The sequence below is a fragment of the Sinocyclocheilus grahami genome, unplaced genomic scaffold (genome assembly GCF_001515645.1).
Source record: "Sinocyclocheilus grahami isolate Dianchi unplaced genomic scaffold, SAMN03320097.WGS_v1.1 scaffold954.1, whole genome shotgun sequence".
Lineage (NCBI taxonomy): Eukaryota > Metazoa > Chordata > Actinopteri > Cypriniformes > Cyprinidae > Sinocyclocheilus > Sinocyclocheilus grahami.
The window spans coordinates 231350-244839 of record NW_015506133.1 but is presented as its reverse complement, the minus strand read 5'-3'; the positions used below and the strand labels follow the sequence as shown (position 1 = coordinate 244839).

The 13490-nt window shown below is 40.9% G+C and overlaps 1 protein-coding gene across 1 annotated transcript in view; it reads left to right on the top strand.

The window, feature by feature from the left end:
* The first annotated feature begins 2610 nt into the window (after positions 1–2610).
* LOC107564665 (sodium-dependent dopamine transporter-like) overlaps positions 2611–13490 on the top strand; it is a 37686-nt gene continuing 26806 nt past the window's right edge. Inside the window, exons 1-8 of the mRNA XM_016249800.1 lie at positions 2611–2762; positions 3826–4168; positions 5048–5179; positions 8145–8358; positions 10166–10304; positions 10642–10776; positions 12484–12587; positions 13065–13189. Coding sequence (XP_016105286.1) covers positions 3880–4168; positions 5048–5179; positions 8145–8358; positions 10166–10304; positions 10642–10776; positions 12484–12587; positions 13065–13189 — 1138 coding nt within the window. The 5' untranslated portion in view covers positions 2611–2762; positions 3826–3879. The remainder of the gene's footprint in view (positions 2763–3825; positions 4169–5047; positions 5180–8144; positions 8359–10165; positions 10305–10641; positions 10777–12483; positions 12588–13064; positions 13190–13490) is intronic.

Here is a 13490-nt window from a genome sequence, read left to right as displayed (position 1 = left end):
AGTGGTTCAGAAAGTATGGTCTGTCTACGGGAGTGCAGAGGTAGACCTCTTCGCCTCAGAAGACTCTCACTGCCCAACTTATTTCTCAAAGGAACGCTTGTCTGCATTCCTTCCCTCCGATTGCCCTGCTCCCTCAGATGTCCTCTCCCAAGCAAGAGGCTTGATTTGGCAGCCCCGGCCCGAGCTGTGGAGCCTTCATGTTTGGTTCCTCAATGGGAGTCTTGACAGCTCCACATCCACATAACTAACACCATTTTGGAGGCTAGAGCCCTGTCTACGAGACACCTCTATGCCCTTACGTGGTCTGTGTTCTCTGACTGGTATGCAGTCCAAAATGAGGACCTGTCCTCATGTGACGTGTCATCCATTCTAACCTTTTTTGCAAGAGCTGCTGGATAAGGGGCACACCTCTTCATTGCTCAAAGTATATGTGGCAGCTATTGCAGTGAATCACACTCTTGTGGCTGGCCAGTCAGTCAGCAATAATGACCTTGTTGTTAAGTTCCAGAGGGGAGCTCGGAGATTGAATCTGCCTCATCCTCATACTGTGCTGACCCAGGACTTATCCACAGTCCTCAGGGCCCTTCGAGGTCCTCCCTTTGAGCCGCTCCAGTCGGCCGACTTACAGCCTCTGTTGCTTAAGACCGCCCTCTTATTGGCTTTAGCATTAGTCAAGCGAGTGAGCGATCTGCAAGCACTTTCACTCAGCGCTTCTTGTCTTGAGTGGGCTTAATGACTTTAAAGTCGTCCTCAAACCAACACACGGCTATATGCCCAAGATACTCTTCACTCCTTTCAGAGCACAGGTTATCACTCTTCTGGATCTTCCTAAATCATAGGACGAGCAGGGTCCTAATGCACTATGCCTGGTTAGGGCTTTTAAAGTTTACGTAAGTTTAGTGCTCTAGCCACATTAGGCAACCAGAGCAGCACTCCAGAGGAGTCTCGATCAGAGATATCTGTGTGGCAGCCGGCTGGTCTTCACTCTCTACCTTCCCTAGGTTTTATAACTTGGATGTCCTTGCCCTTCAGGCATGGATCTTTTCTGCCTGATCACCTTGATCCCCTATATGATTGGAAAAGGTCTTTGTTATGTAGACCCTGGGTGTTCTGGGGCTGGGCTTGCAGAGTGGCTTTTTTTTTTAATTCAGCGCTTATTTATAGCACAACGCTATTGGACTCATTCTCCATAAGCGTGTTTATGCAACGTGAGAGACCATTTTCGAAAGGGAACGCTCCAGTTACTAATGTAACCTCGGTTACCTGAGTCGATCAGTCGAAAGATTCTGTTGAAACTTCATTCAGTGCTGACTTATATATAAGCAGTTGGCTTCACTTGTTTTGGCAGGCTGAAATGCCATATGTTTGTGCAGCTACACAAACGTGAGCAAATTAGACTTCAGCATTCAGAGTTACAGGAGTTTCCCCATAACCGTGTTTATGCAACGCTCATTCCTATTATCTCAGGGAACCGAGATTACATTAGTAACCGGATGGGTTACCGTCTCACGGAATCTGCTGTATGTTCTGTAAACGGTGTTGAATTCTGATCTTCTTTACTGTCACTTGAAGTATTTTGGTTTGGCAGAGTCAGATGAAGGTTTGTGTTCTCATCATCAACACAGGTCTTGTTGTTTGACTGTGAATCTGTGATATGTGTGAAAGGGTAAGATGATAACCTCCATTTGATCTGGTATTTGCTGCGCTGGAGCCAAACTGCTGTCTCACTTCAACAGATGCAGTCTTCAGATGATTAATGCTCAGCCTCAGGCCAAGATTAACATGCTGAAATATCATCACATCGCCACAATCACGCCACATGCTTCCCTAAAACCACACATGTTCACTTCATTCATTGAGCAGTGCTGTGGGCCATTGAATTCTCCTCAGTGTCTCAGTGGTTTCTCCATTAATGTTAATGGAGAGCAAATTGATCTCCTGCTCCTCAGACGTTTCTCCTCTGTATTCTCACATGGTCTGCAATCAGACAATCTCACTGTAAACATTTCTCATCAAGATGTTCTTGCTGCTTTCCAACTGTATTTCATACAGTAAAAAAACTACTAGTGTAGGATTTACTTGAAATGACTTTCACTCAAAAATGGCTAGTAAACTTCACAAACAATTATAGAGAAACAGCAGGTAGCACACTGAAATATAAGATTGGGGAGCAGAAAGACTGAGATAGTATTATCTTGTAAAATATACTCTAACTATCTAGTTTTTATTTATTATTATTTATTTTTTTACAGCTCTAGGTCCAGCTTTAGCAAAGACTAACCACTGAGAAATTAAAATGAGATATGTTTGGTTTTGTTTTCTTGTTTTAAGCATAAATCTAACTGTTTTGTTTCACTGTTAAACTTTTGAGTTTATGTTTAAAACAAGAAAAAAATGACTGTTTTAAAAAAGGGAAGAAATGCAATTCAGGATAATCTCTGAAAAGCAGCCTCATTGTCTCCTGGTGTTGCTTCTGCTCTGGATTTGAAGAGATTTATTGAAATGAAGGAGCAGATGAGGAGGTGTCAGAGAGCAGGAGGAGGAGGAGGAGACATGGGAAGGTACTCGTCCTTCATATTCCATCGGCTGTGGTCAGTGGAAGAGTGTTTGCTTCTACCTGTGTGGGAGAAAGACCATCCACGCTCCTCATTCACGTCTGCATTCGCAAAGAATGGCTGTAATTATTGCACACACTGACGAGGATCATCAACGCATGGAGAAGTAAGAGGCTGTTTGGAGAAGTGCTTTACCCCACACTGAAGGTAGAATTTTATTATGCTTTTACACTGTTTTATGGCATGATTGCTATTTGGACAGATAGTTCAGATCTCAGAAACTCAACAGGTGCTGCTTTTCAGAGAGTCAGGTTTTGTGCTCTTGTTTGGGCTGCAGTTGAGTTTGTCATAGAAATTAGATTCTATACTAGCTATATGATTATTGTGGTTTTCTTTTTTCATTTCAATATTTGCAGCTTAATTGTGGTCAGATTCATTTAATATTTTGCAGAATTTATTCTATACACTGGGGAAAAAAATTGTGTTGAGAAAATGTTCTCCTAGAAACTGCAAGTAAATTTCACAGATAATTACAATGTAACAACAAGTGAAGCATTTAATTACGTTAAATCTGTGAAGTAGAAAGACTCAAAGAGTATTTTCTCTGTACTACAATCATCTTTATTTTATTTGGAACTTTAAAAAAATTAATTTTTACTGTGTATGTATCAGTTAATTAAACCACACTTTGGTCTTTATTTAGCAATAAAACATCAATAAAAATAAAACACTGTTAAAGAAAGAGAGATAATTGGAGTATGTTTTACAAGAAAATACTATTTCACTATTTTTACTTCCAAAATTCATGTTCAGTTCATGCCATTTGTGAAATTTACTAGCAATTTTTGATTAAAAAAACATTTTTGTCAGTGTATGAACAATATTTGTAAACAGTACAACTGTAAGGAGATCTATTTTAAAATGATTTTGGTTGAAGAATTGATTTGGTGATTAAATGTTTTGATTTGAGTAAAACTGTTCATTTAGATACCTGTGGCATTTGCTAGAAGGGTTTTGGCTGTTCCGAGATATTTATAACATGTTTATTACAACATAATAACACGTTTATTACAACATAATGACTATTTTGAAGTGCTTTCTCTTCGAATGGCTCTACATGTGCTGTATTTGCGGACTGTGGAATAGATCGGTCTAGTTCAGACTCTTAGCGAGCTCTGTCGGATCTGGATCTCTGATCAACATGGCTGATTTGCTCCTCCCTCCGTCTTTCTCCTCCTCACGTCCATCTCTGCTCTCCTCATCCCATCAGAGAGGCTTCTGCGTCTGAGCCGCTCTCTCGTCCTCCACGGCCCGCCGGCGACCCATGCTAAGAGGCAGACTCCCGGTCACACACATGTCCTCGGCCATCGCCCCCGTCAAACCCTCCGGCACCGCCGGCCCCAAAGAGGTGGAGCTGATCCTGGTGAAGGAGCAGAATGGGGTGCAGTTCACCTCCTCGGCTCTGGTCAGTCCCAGCGGTCAGACGCACCCCTCCGGAGAGGAGCGCGAGACCTGGGGCAAGAAGATAGACTTCCTCCTGTCCGTCATCGGCTTCGCCGTGGACCTCGCCAACGTCTGGAGGTTCCCTTACCTGTGCTACAAAAATGGTGGAGGTGAGAGACAGACAAGTCTGAGACGTGCTTCACAAATCCATGTGGATGAGATTGATTAAACTTTTGCAGGAATATAGATTTTCTGTGGAAATTGGCCATTTACAGCTAAATTAGACGGCCTGAGAAATCAAGAGAGATGTTGATTTAAAATGTAAAAGCTTAACGACATAGAGCCTGTAAAACCTTGACGAACCAAAAATGTGAACTCAATGTACATCACCAGTTTGGACCAGGGTTATTATATTTAACTATAATAATAATAATAATAAATTTAAAAAGCTTTAAAAAAATGCACTTATTTAGTTTAGTTCACATTTTCATTTAATTTAACTTGATATACTAAAATAACAAAAATGTAAATGTATAAAAACTATACAGACAAATAAATTTAAATTTAAATTTCTAAATATGAATAAAAACTATAATAGTATCTTAATGATACTAAAATAACACTAAACTATTTGCCATACTTTAAATCTTGATTACTTTATCTAAAAAGTTTTTGCTTTTGCTTAAATGTTTAAAATGAATTTTGTAGACATCTAATTTCTTTACATTTTGGTTATTATTATTATTTTATTTATTTTTTTACAAAACTAAAGTTTGTTATTATATTATATTATATTGCAAAACTAACATTTTAGTTGTTAATTTGATTATTTTTACTGAGTTGTAACAGTTCGAGAAGAAAGCAGTGCTCCTCTGTTCAGAGTGAATCTAGACAAAGAAGAAGCTCAAATAAAAGCAAGTTTTCATTTGTCGTCATGACATGATTCCCAGACTTCCACTGGTGTTATTTCAGAGTTTTCATCATCACACTCTTACTCTAACATGTATATCTGAGTATGCTTGTGCTCTGTAATGGTGCGGTTGTGTCAGGTGCGTTCCTGGTGCCGTACCTCTTCTTCATGGTGATCGCTGGGATGCCGCTCTTCTATATGGAGCTAGCTCTGGGTCAGTACAACCGTGAAGGAGCAGCAGGAGTCTGGAAGATCTGCCCCATCTTTAAAGGTACGTGACCTTCAGAAAGTTTCCCTTAGTGTGTGATTGACTATGGCCCTCTGGCCTGTGTAAGTCTAAAGGTGACCGCGCTGTTATGATCAGATGTGCACTGGCTCTTGAGGCAGAAGGTGTTTGTGTTCCCGAAACAAGCTCATCACGGCAAACGGCGGACAGGTGCTGTTTATCTCCAGCTCAAATCATCTGCAGTCAAATGGAAGACAGAAAAATTGGCTTTTAGTATGAAATTTGCCTGCCAGGCCCCAGTTGTTGGTGGGCCACACATTTCGTGTCACTTCACTGGTATCGCATCATGACACCAGCATACAGAAGATACCGAAGCACCGTGACCTTAAGTTCTTCACTGCTCCTCAATAAACAAGACAACAAAACAATATCTTTATATATCTTAAACTCATTTCACTTCACCTAAGCAGCATTTCTCAGTTCCATTTAGTCTAACTGGCTGTACTAAAATAAATACAACTAAAATATAATTAATAAGAACTACATAGACATTAAAAAAATTTATAAAAATGACAAAAACACAACACAAATACTAAAGCTTTAACTAAAATTAAGAAAATATAAAAAATGAATTTCAAATATTAATACAAACGATACTAGTATGAATTATAGTAAAATATCACTGGTTTTGGACATATTTTGGACACACATTTAATCTTGATCAACTTTTTGATCTAAAGGCTTTAACATAACATAATTTAGCAACACATCATTTATTTACAAAACTAACACTTGAGTTGGATGTTTTTATATTTTAAATGTGGTGTAGCATATTAAATATACACAATTAAAAAAAAAGGCTTCTGATGTGGTAGGAGAAGTGCTTTGAAGAAGATAATTGGGACTTTCTTGTTCTCCAAATAATCACACCAGCTAGTTTTCTGGATATATCAGCTGTTCTGGTGCTGGTTTGTTAGAATTGTTGATGCATGTTGGATTTTAAGTGGGGAAATCTTCTGAAGGTGATATCAGTCCATCACCGTGAATGCTCTTCAGCTGAATCTGTATATTTCTAAACCTGCTGTAGAGCCGTATTTGCGAACACTCTTCAGGGCTGACAAAGCATCATCTGTTTCCTAAAAAACGCCTGTTTTGTGTGTCCATAACGGCTGTCAAGCGTCTCTCGGAGAGAGAGAGACGGAGACGGACATTTTAATCACAAGCTTGGCTCTCTGTGAGCCTGCCGCTCGAGGAGAGATTACTGTAATTAGCGCTGATCAACATGTTTGCTTCCTCCGGATCGATGGCCTGTGCGGGCCGGGAATCACACATGTGCTGCTGATGTGTGACGGGAGAATCCTGCTGTTTGCTTTCAGACAAAGAGCTCCGTTAGACGAGCCACGGGGGGTTTATAACTAACTCTGAAAACTCAGACTAGCTCTGATTGTGTGAGTCTTTCTGTTATTTTGATTGACTGACGTGCTGCAGGAACTTCTTCAGGAGTAAAGACCGCAGTGAATACTGCATTTCTGGCATTTACACAAACAGTGTAGCTACAACTTAATGTAAGGAGAAAACGTTGGTCGGTCGGTCAAAATGAAAAAAAAAGAAGAAGAATATTATATGAGCTAATGAGTGAAATGCAATGAGCGAAATCTATTTTATATGTGGTTTGCTTTTTCTTTCTTTTTTTTATCCTCTTAACTGAATTCAGGACATGATTTGGGCTTCAGAATTAAACACATTTAAAATGTTCATTTCTCAAAAATGTCAAGAAATAACCCCAAGAGGCCAGGATTGGAAATTTAGTCTAAATTATGCTTTGATTCAGCAGCCAGTAGCTAATTTGGGATTCTTTACAGTTACTATGTATTTATTAATATAGGTTATTGATACAGTTGTTATTGATATGGTTATTAATAATGTATATTTGTGAATATAATCAACATGACAATGTTTGTAAAACATGAAACAAGAAACAATTAGCATTAAAAAGTTATGATAACTTTAATTATTTAAATGAAAGTAAATTAAATTAATAATGATATTAAGATAATTTGAGAAGATAAATGCTAAATTCATTTGTGTCCTTTTAAATGTAGGAAATAATAAATAAATAAATAAATAAATATTGCATGCATTGTCAGGGTCTGGCGTCTGGTGTTCTCCCTCTCTCCTCCAGAGGGCGTCATCTCCCGGACTCCCATTCCCCAAACCCCATACACCTGTTCACTCATTACACCAATTCCCCAAACTCCACACACCTGTTCAGTCACTCACTCATCACACTCACCCTCAGCTGTGCCCCGTTGTCACTGACTATATCTTCTCCTCTCACTCACCACTCGGCCTGGCTGTATTGTGTATGTAATGGTGTTCGTCGTCCCCAGACCTGTTTTTGTTTTGCCTTGTTGGCCTTTCTGTTTGAATAAAGACGTTTTCACCTGCATTTAGACCCAGACCCTGTTTTTCCACGGTGCCCCTTACCGCCCCGTGACATGCATACATACGTGCATGAATGCATAAATAAATAAATAACTAAATGATTATTGGAGTACAGAGAAAATACTATTTAAAAATATCTTGTTTCAGTATGTTACTTGCCTTTTTTTTATTATTTGTGAAATTTACTAGCAATTTCTGAGTGAAAATTGTTAATTGTTAAAGTAAATCCTACACCATTTTTTCTTCAGTGCAGTTTATGGATTCCCTCATCTGAATTGCATATTATTATTATTTTTTCATTATATTTTACGTTATGAATTTAAATGTAAATGTCGTCATCTAATATCCCTGCTGAAAAGATCACCTTAGACCAGTTAGTGCTGGTTTGGTGTTGTTTTAGCTGGTGGTCTACCATGGGCTGACTGACCAGCACGGTCTGTATGGTGAAGACGAGTTAGTTAAACTAGTTAGTTAACCAGCACACCCTCACCCGGAACATAAGCCGGTGAGCAGCTGATGGTGTTTCCAGCAGGAGTATCTTCATGTTTCTGCTGGTTTTGCTCAGGCGTGGGCTTCACGGTGATCCTGATCTCGCTGTACGTGGGCTTCTACTATAACGTGATCATCGCCTGGGCTCTCTTCTACCTGTTCTCCTGCTTCTCCGGGGAGCTGCCCTGGATCCACTGCAACAACACCTGGAACAGTCCCAACTGCTCCGACCTCAACTCCACGCTGCTCAACGACACGTACAAGACCACGCCGGCGCTCGAGTACTTCGAGTACGTACACATGACCTTCACAGACACTGACCTGCGGCCGGCTGCATGAACTGTTTAGACTAGTCTTAAAAGTTAGTTATCTATTATTTTTTTTTGCTTCAAGGCTTTTCAATTCAATTCAAGTTTATTTGCATGGCACTTTTCATGATGCAAATCGTTGCAAAGCAGCTTTACAGAAAATGTAAGTTTCTATTTGAAAGTTTCTACATTATATTTAGTATTAGCTTATCAGTGGTGAGTATGACACGTTGATGTGCATATGGCAGAAATGTACAGTAAAAATCAAGCAGTTAGTTAATGACATGCAATCAAACAGATGGTGAACACTATTAACTGCAACGATTATATGTTGCGATTAAGCGTATAGCAAAGTTTGGTAGTTCTGTATGTTGTTTCAGGGTTGGCATCATCTCTTCTCAGGTCTTTGTAAGGGCTGGATCCAGACTGAAGCTTGTGTAATTCCTAGTTAATGTCAATCCCGTGGCAGAAACAGAGAAGCAGATAGAGATGAAATTAGCGTAGCTGCTGTTCCATCCAAGCAAAAATTGACTAGTTAGGTACGCATGGAGCTAGACTGTTAAGGGTTTTGTTTCTGATGCGGAACTTAATATGTAGCCAGAGCAGAGACTGTAAAATTGATAAGACTGGTCATAACTTTTTTTAAATTCAGTAATGAAAAGGTAGATTGGTTTTATTTGTATTGGAAAAGTAATGCTGGCTGCACACTAGACGATTTTAAAGGGGTCATCGGATGCAAAATTCACTTTACATGTTGTTTGAACATAAATGTGTGTTGTAAGTGTGTGTACACATCCACCCTATAATGATACAAATCCACCCAGTGTTTTTTTTAAAATCCCTTTTCTCAAATCAGGCTCTTCTGAGATTCCTGTCAGAATGATGTAGTTCTGCACAGGCCCCTCCCACAATAGTTGATTGACAAGGCCGTCTTACCTTAGCTCCGCCCTGAGTGAGCTGTCATCAGTCCGCCATTGTGTCGACTCAGGTTAGGGTTAGAGTTATGTAATAATGAACATAGTAGTCGTTATTTACTCCCGACATCTGAGCCGCTGAAGAAGCAGAGGATTAATGTTACTTTCGTTTTTGAAGGGAATGCACGATCCCCGATCTGCCGAAATGTGTTCATGTTCGCGCGAATCATTCATGATCCAGCTTCATCTACTGAAGAAGTGAGTATAAGGGTTTTTTTTTATGATCGCAATGATGCAATTTTTATGATGCAAATCGCCTTTCCTAATAATGTGCTAGTTAGCCAGTTTCGCGGCTGAAGTTTACAGTCTGCTCGTCACCCCACGGAAGAGAGGGGCGGGGTCAGCAGAGCTCATTAGCATTTAAAGTGACATGGACTAAAACAGCTGCTTTTGACAGGGTAAAAAGGGGGGTTTTTACACTACCATTGAGAAATTTTAACCAAAGTATGTTATAGACTTTTCATTGAGACCCAAAAGAATCATATCAACTTTTGGAAAATGGACATCTGATGACCCCTTCAAGGCCGATTTTAAGGCCCGATTTGCATTCCTGAGTGATCGATGGGTGTGGCCCAATTTGCCAAGTGCGAGTTCGGATGAACTTATATTTCTTATTAATTGTAGTGGGAGGAGTTTCGATCAGCTGAGTGTCAGCTGATGCTGCAGGTACGCCGTGATCTACGTTTGAGCTCCATTCGTCACTCAAACTAGATTTGGTCAAACTAGTTCTTAAGACACAGTCTTAACAAGTTTATGCTACTGGCCCCTGAGCCCGTGAGCATAGAGTATGATCATGTGTTGATGTTGATCTGCAGGAGGGGCATGCTGCATCTTCACGAGAGCTCCGGCATCGATGACCTGGGTCTGCCACGCTGGCAGCTCACCTCCTGCCTGGCCGTGGTCATCGTGGTGCTCTACTTCAGTCTGTGGAAGGGAGTCAAGACCTCAGGGAAGGTTGGAGATCTTACATGAACCTCCGGTGGTTTGCTTGTCTTCTGCTCTCTCCAGACTGGTGTTTAATGTGTAAGCGCACAAAGCCCCTCTAAAACAAACCAGACTGGCCAGACCAGGAGACCAGCAAACATCAACCAATCAGTGTGTCTGATAGATTAGATGTGCTTGCATACTTTCAAAATATAATTTTTCACAAATCCACTTTACAGCTGTTATGCAGCTGTTCCGTTTTTGGAATATAAGTGAATGTTTAGTTGTTTGGTAGTTTAAGCATCATATAAATGTGATGCATTTATGTTGTACATGACATTCATGCCGCGTGTGTGTGTGTGTGCAGGTGGTGTGGATCACAGCCACGATGCCCTATGTCGTCCTCACCGTCCTGCTGCTGCGCGGAGTCACACTGCCTGGAGCCATCGATGGCATTAAAGCTTACCTTAGCGTGGACTTCCTGCGCCTGTGTGACGCTCAGGTACACACACACACACACACACACTTAGCTGTCCATTGTGTTCGATGATGACGCTTGCTCCAGAGATGGGAATGGGAAGGGGGTGGGTTTAGCGATGTTGCCGCTGGTGCCACTTCTCGTAGGCGTCGAGTCCGATCCTTGAGCCGCACACTCTTCCGCAGATGGAGCAAGGGAAACCAGATACCAGGGGGGTACCAGCCGCCCTCTGGTGTCTCTTAGTGCGTCTCTCGGATCGTCGGTCTTGGTTGGTTTGATGTATTTGAGAGACTGCAGTGGCACAGGTGACCTGCCAGGCTGACCTGTCAAGTGCCAGAGATTCAAGTTGCGTGAGGGGAATGTTCGCTCGCTTTAGGAGGTCCCTGGTGTAATCCTTAAAGCGCCGTTTTTGCCCTCCAGCAGAGCACTTTGCGCCCATTAGTTGACTGTAGAAGACTTGGCGGGGCAGGCGATGTTCAGGCATGCGTATGGTGTGCCCTAGCCAACCCAGATGTTTTTGGGCCACTGCTGCTTCCATGCAGATTGAGTCAGTATTTCTGAGAATGAGTGTGTGGGGAATTCGAGCTTCCCAGGACAAACTGAAGATCTTCTGTAGACAGCGGATATGGAAGGCCTCTAGGTTAATAATGTGCTGGCGGTATGGGGTCCATGACTCTGTCCCATAAAGCAGAGTGGAGAGACATACCGCATTGTAAACAGCGACCTTGCTACTGATCTTCAGGTTATGGTTTTCAAAAACCCTGCTGCGTAGGCATCCAAAAGATGATGAGGCTTTATTTATTCGGGAGTGTATTTCTGTGTCAAGGGAGCAACATGAGGACAAGGTGGACGCACACGCACACACACACAAATGTTGTTTTTTTATGGTTTATGGAGACATTACATAGGCGTAATGATTTTTATACTGTACAAACTGTATTTTCTATCACCCTACACCCTACTTTTTTCAAAAGCATAAAAAAAAAATTCCCGATCCCAGACTTATAAACAGTAGTGTATCTCATTTTATATAGACTTTATATAGAAAGATAATAGTAGTAATTGTGTTAAAAGCCTAACCATACTACTAAAATAACACCTTTTTGGAATAAAACAATATCCAAATATCCAATCATTGATATTTCGATAATTTTAGCATTGAAGTGTCCCAAAGCTTTAGGATGTTCCCAAATACACTTCTGGTGTTTCTCTCTCTCTCTCTCTCTCTCTCTCTCTCTCTTTCACACACACACACACACACACACCTGCTGAGATGTGTAACACTCTCCTTTAAATGCACATGCAGTATAATTGGATTAAAGAGCAGCAGAAGGTTTATCGCTCTTTGAAAGTCTGTGACATTTATATTAGAGTTTTGATCAGTCAGTCGCACAGATTCAGACTTGTGTGTGTGTGTGTGTGTGTTTATGAATAAATCTCATAAGAATCGCTCATGTCCTCGTGGCGCAGCGGCAGGTGAAGTTACTATCAGCTTTAAGTAAGTTTTTCCACGATCTGCGATTCTTTCCCGGAGCACCACTTGGCAAAGAAACCTCAAAGCGGCAATTTCAGAATTAGATTAGACACATGTGTGCAGCAGCAATTTGCAAAATTACCCTGTATTCACAAGTGTCTTTCATCTTTCTGCTGAATGAGTTTCCTGCAATTATCTCTAATGATAGCTGTTGTGCGGACCCTTTGTGCGGCGGCCGTGTTTCGTTTGTGTCGCAGGTCTGGATTGAGGCCGCCACGCAGATCTGCTTTTCTCTGGGAGTGGGGTTTGGTGTGCTAATCGCCTTCTCCAGCTACAACAAATTCAGCAACAACTGCTACAGGTGAGCAGAGGAGTCGTGCAGTGCAGCGAGAGCCCAAACACACACACACACACACACACTCACACACACACATGTTGGTTTTTATGGTTTAAGAGGACTCTCCATAGGCGTATTGGTTTTTATACTGTACAGACCGTGTATTCTATTGCCCTACACCAACCCTACCCCTAAACCTACCCCTCACAGGAGACTTTTTGCTATTTCAGATTTTCAGTACACTCCATTCTGTGTGATTTATAAGCGTTTTGAAAAGTGGGGACATGGGGTAATGTCCTGAAAAGTCACCTTCTCCTTGTAATACCTGTCATACCTTTGTCATTATACACATTTATGTCCTCATTTGTCACAAAAACGCGCACACTCACACACACACACACACACACACACACACACACACAGAGTTTCTCACACTTCACTGCTGAATTCAAAGCCCTTTGATGTGTCTGCATGTTTGAACTGAGTGATGTTGTGTTACAGAGACGCCATCATCACCAGCTCCATCAACTCTCTGACCAGCTTCTTCTCTGGCTTCGTCATCTTCTCCTTCTTGGGTTACATGTCACACAAACACAACGTGGCTCTAGATAAAGTCGCCACAGATGGTGAGCGAGTTTCTATTGTGTGCCTGTCGTTTGACTGAAAACTTGTAGCTTATATTACATATAATATAGCATTTATTCATATTCATATTATTATGTACTAACACATTTTAACTTTCAATTAACATTAACTAATGCATTATAAACAAACATGAATTAACAATGAACGGTATAGTTATAGTTCATGATAACTAAAATTAACAGATGTTACTATTTTGTAAAGTGTTGCCATTATATTTTGCTGAACAACATGAACTACTTCGGGAAAATAAAGTGTTATTGTTTTCACAATAATTAAGCTCCC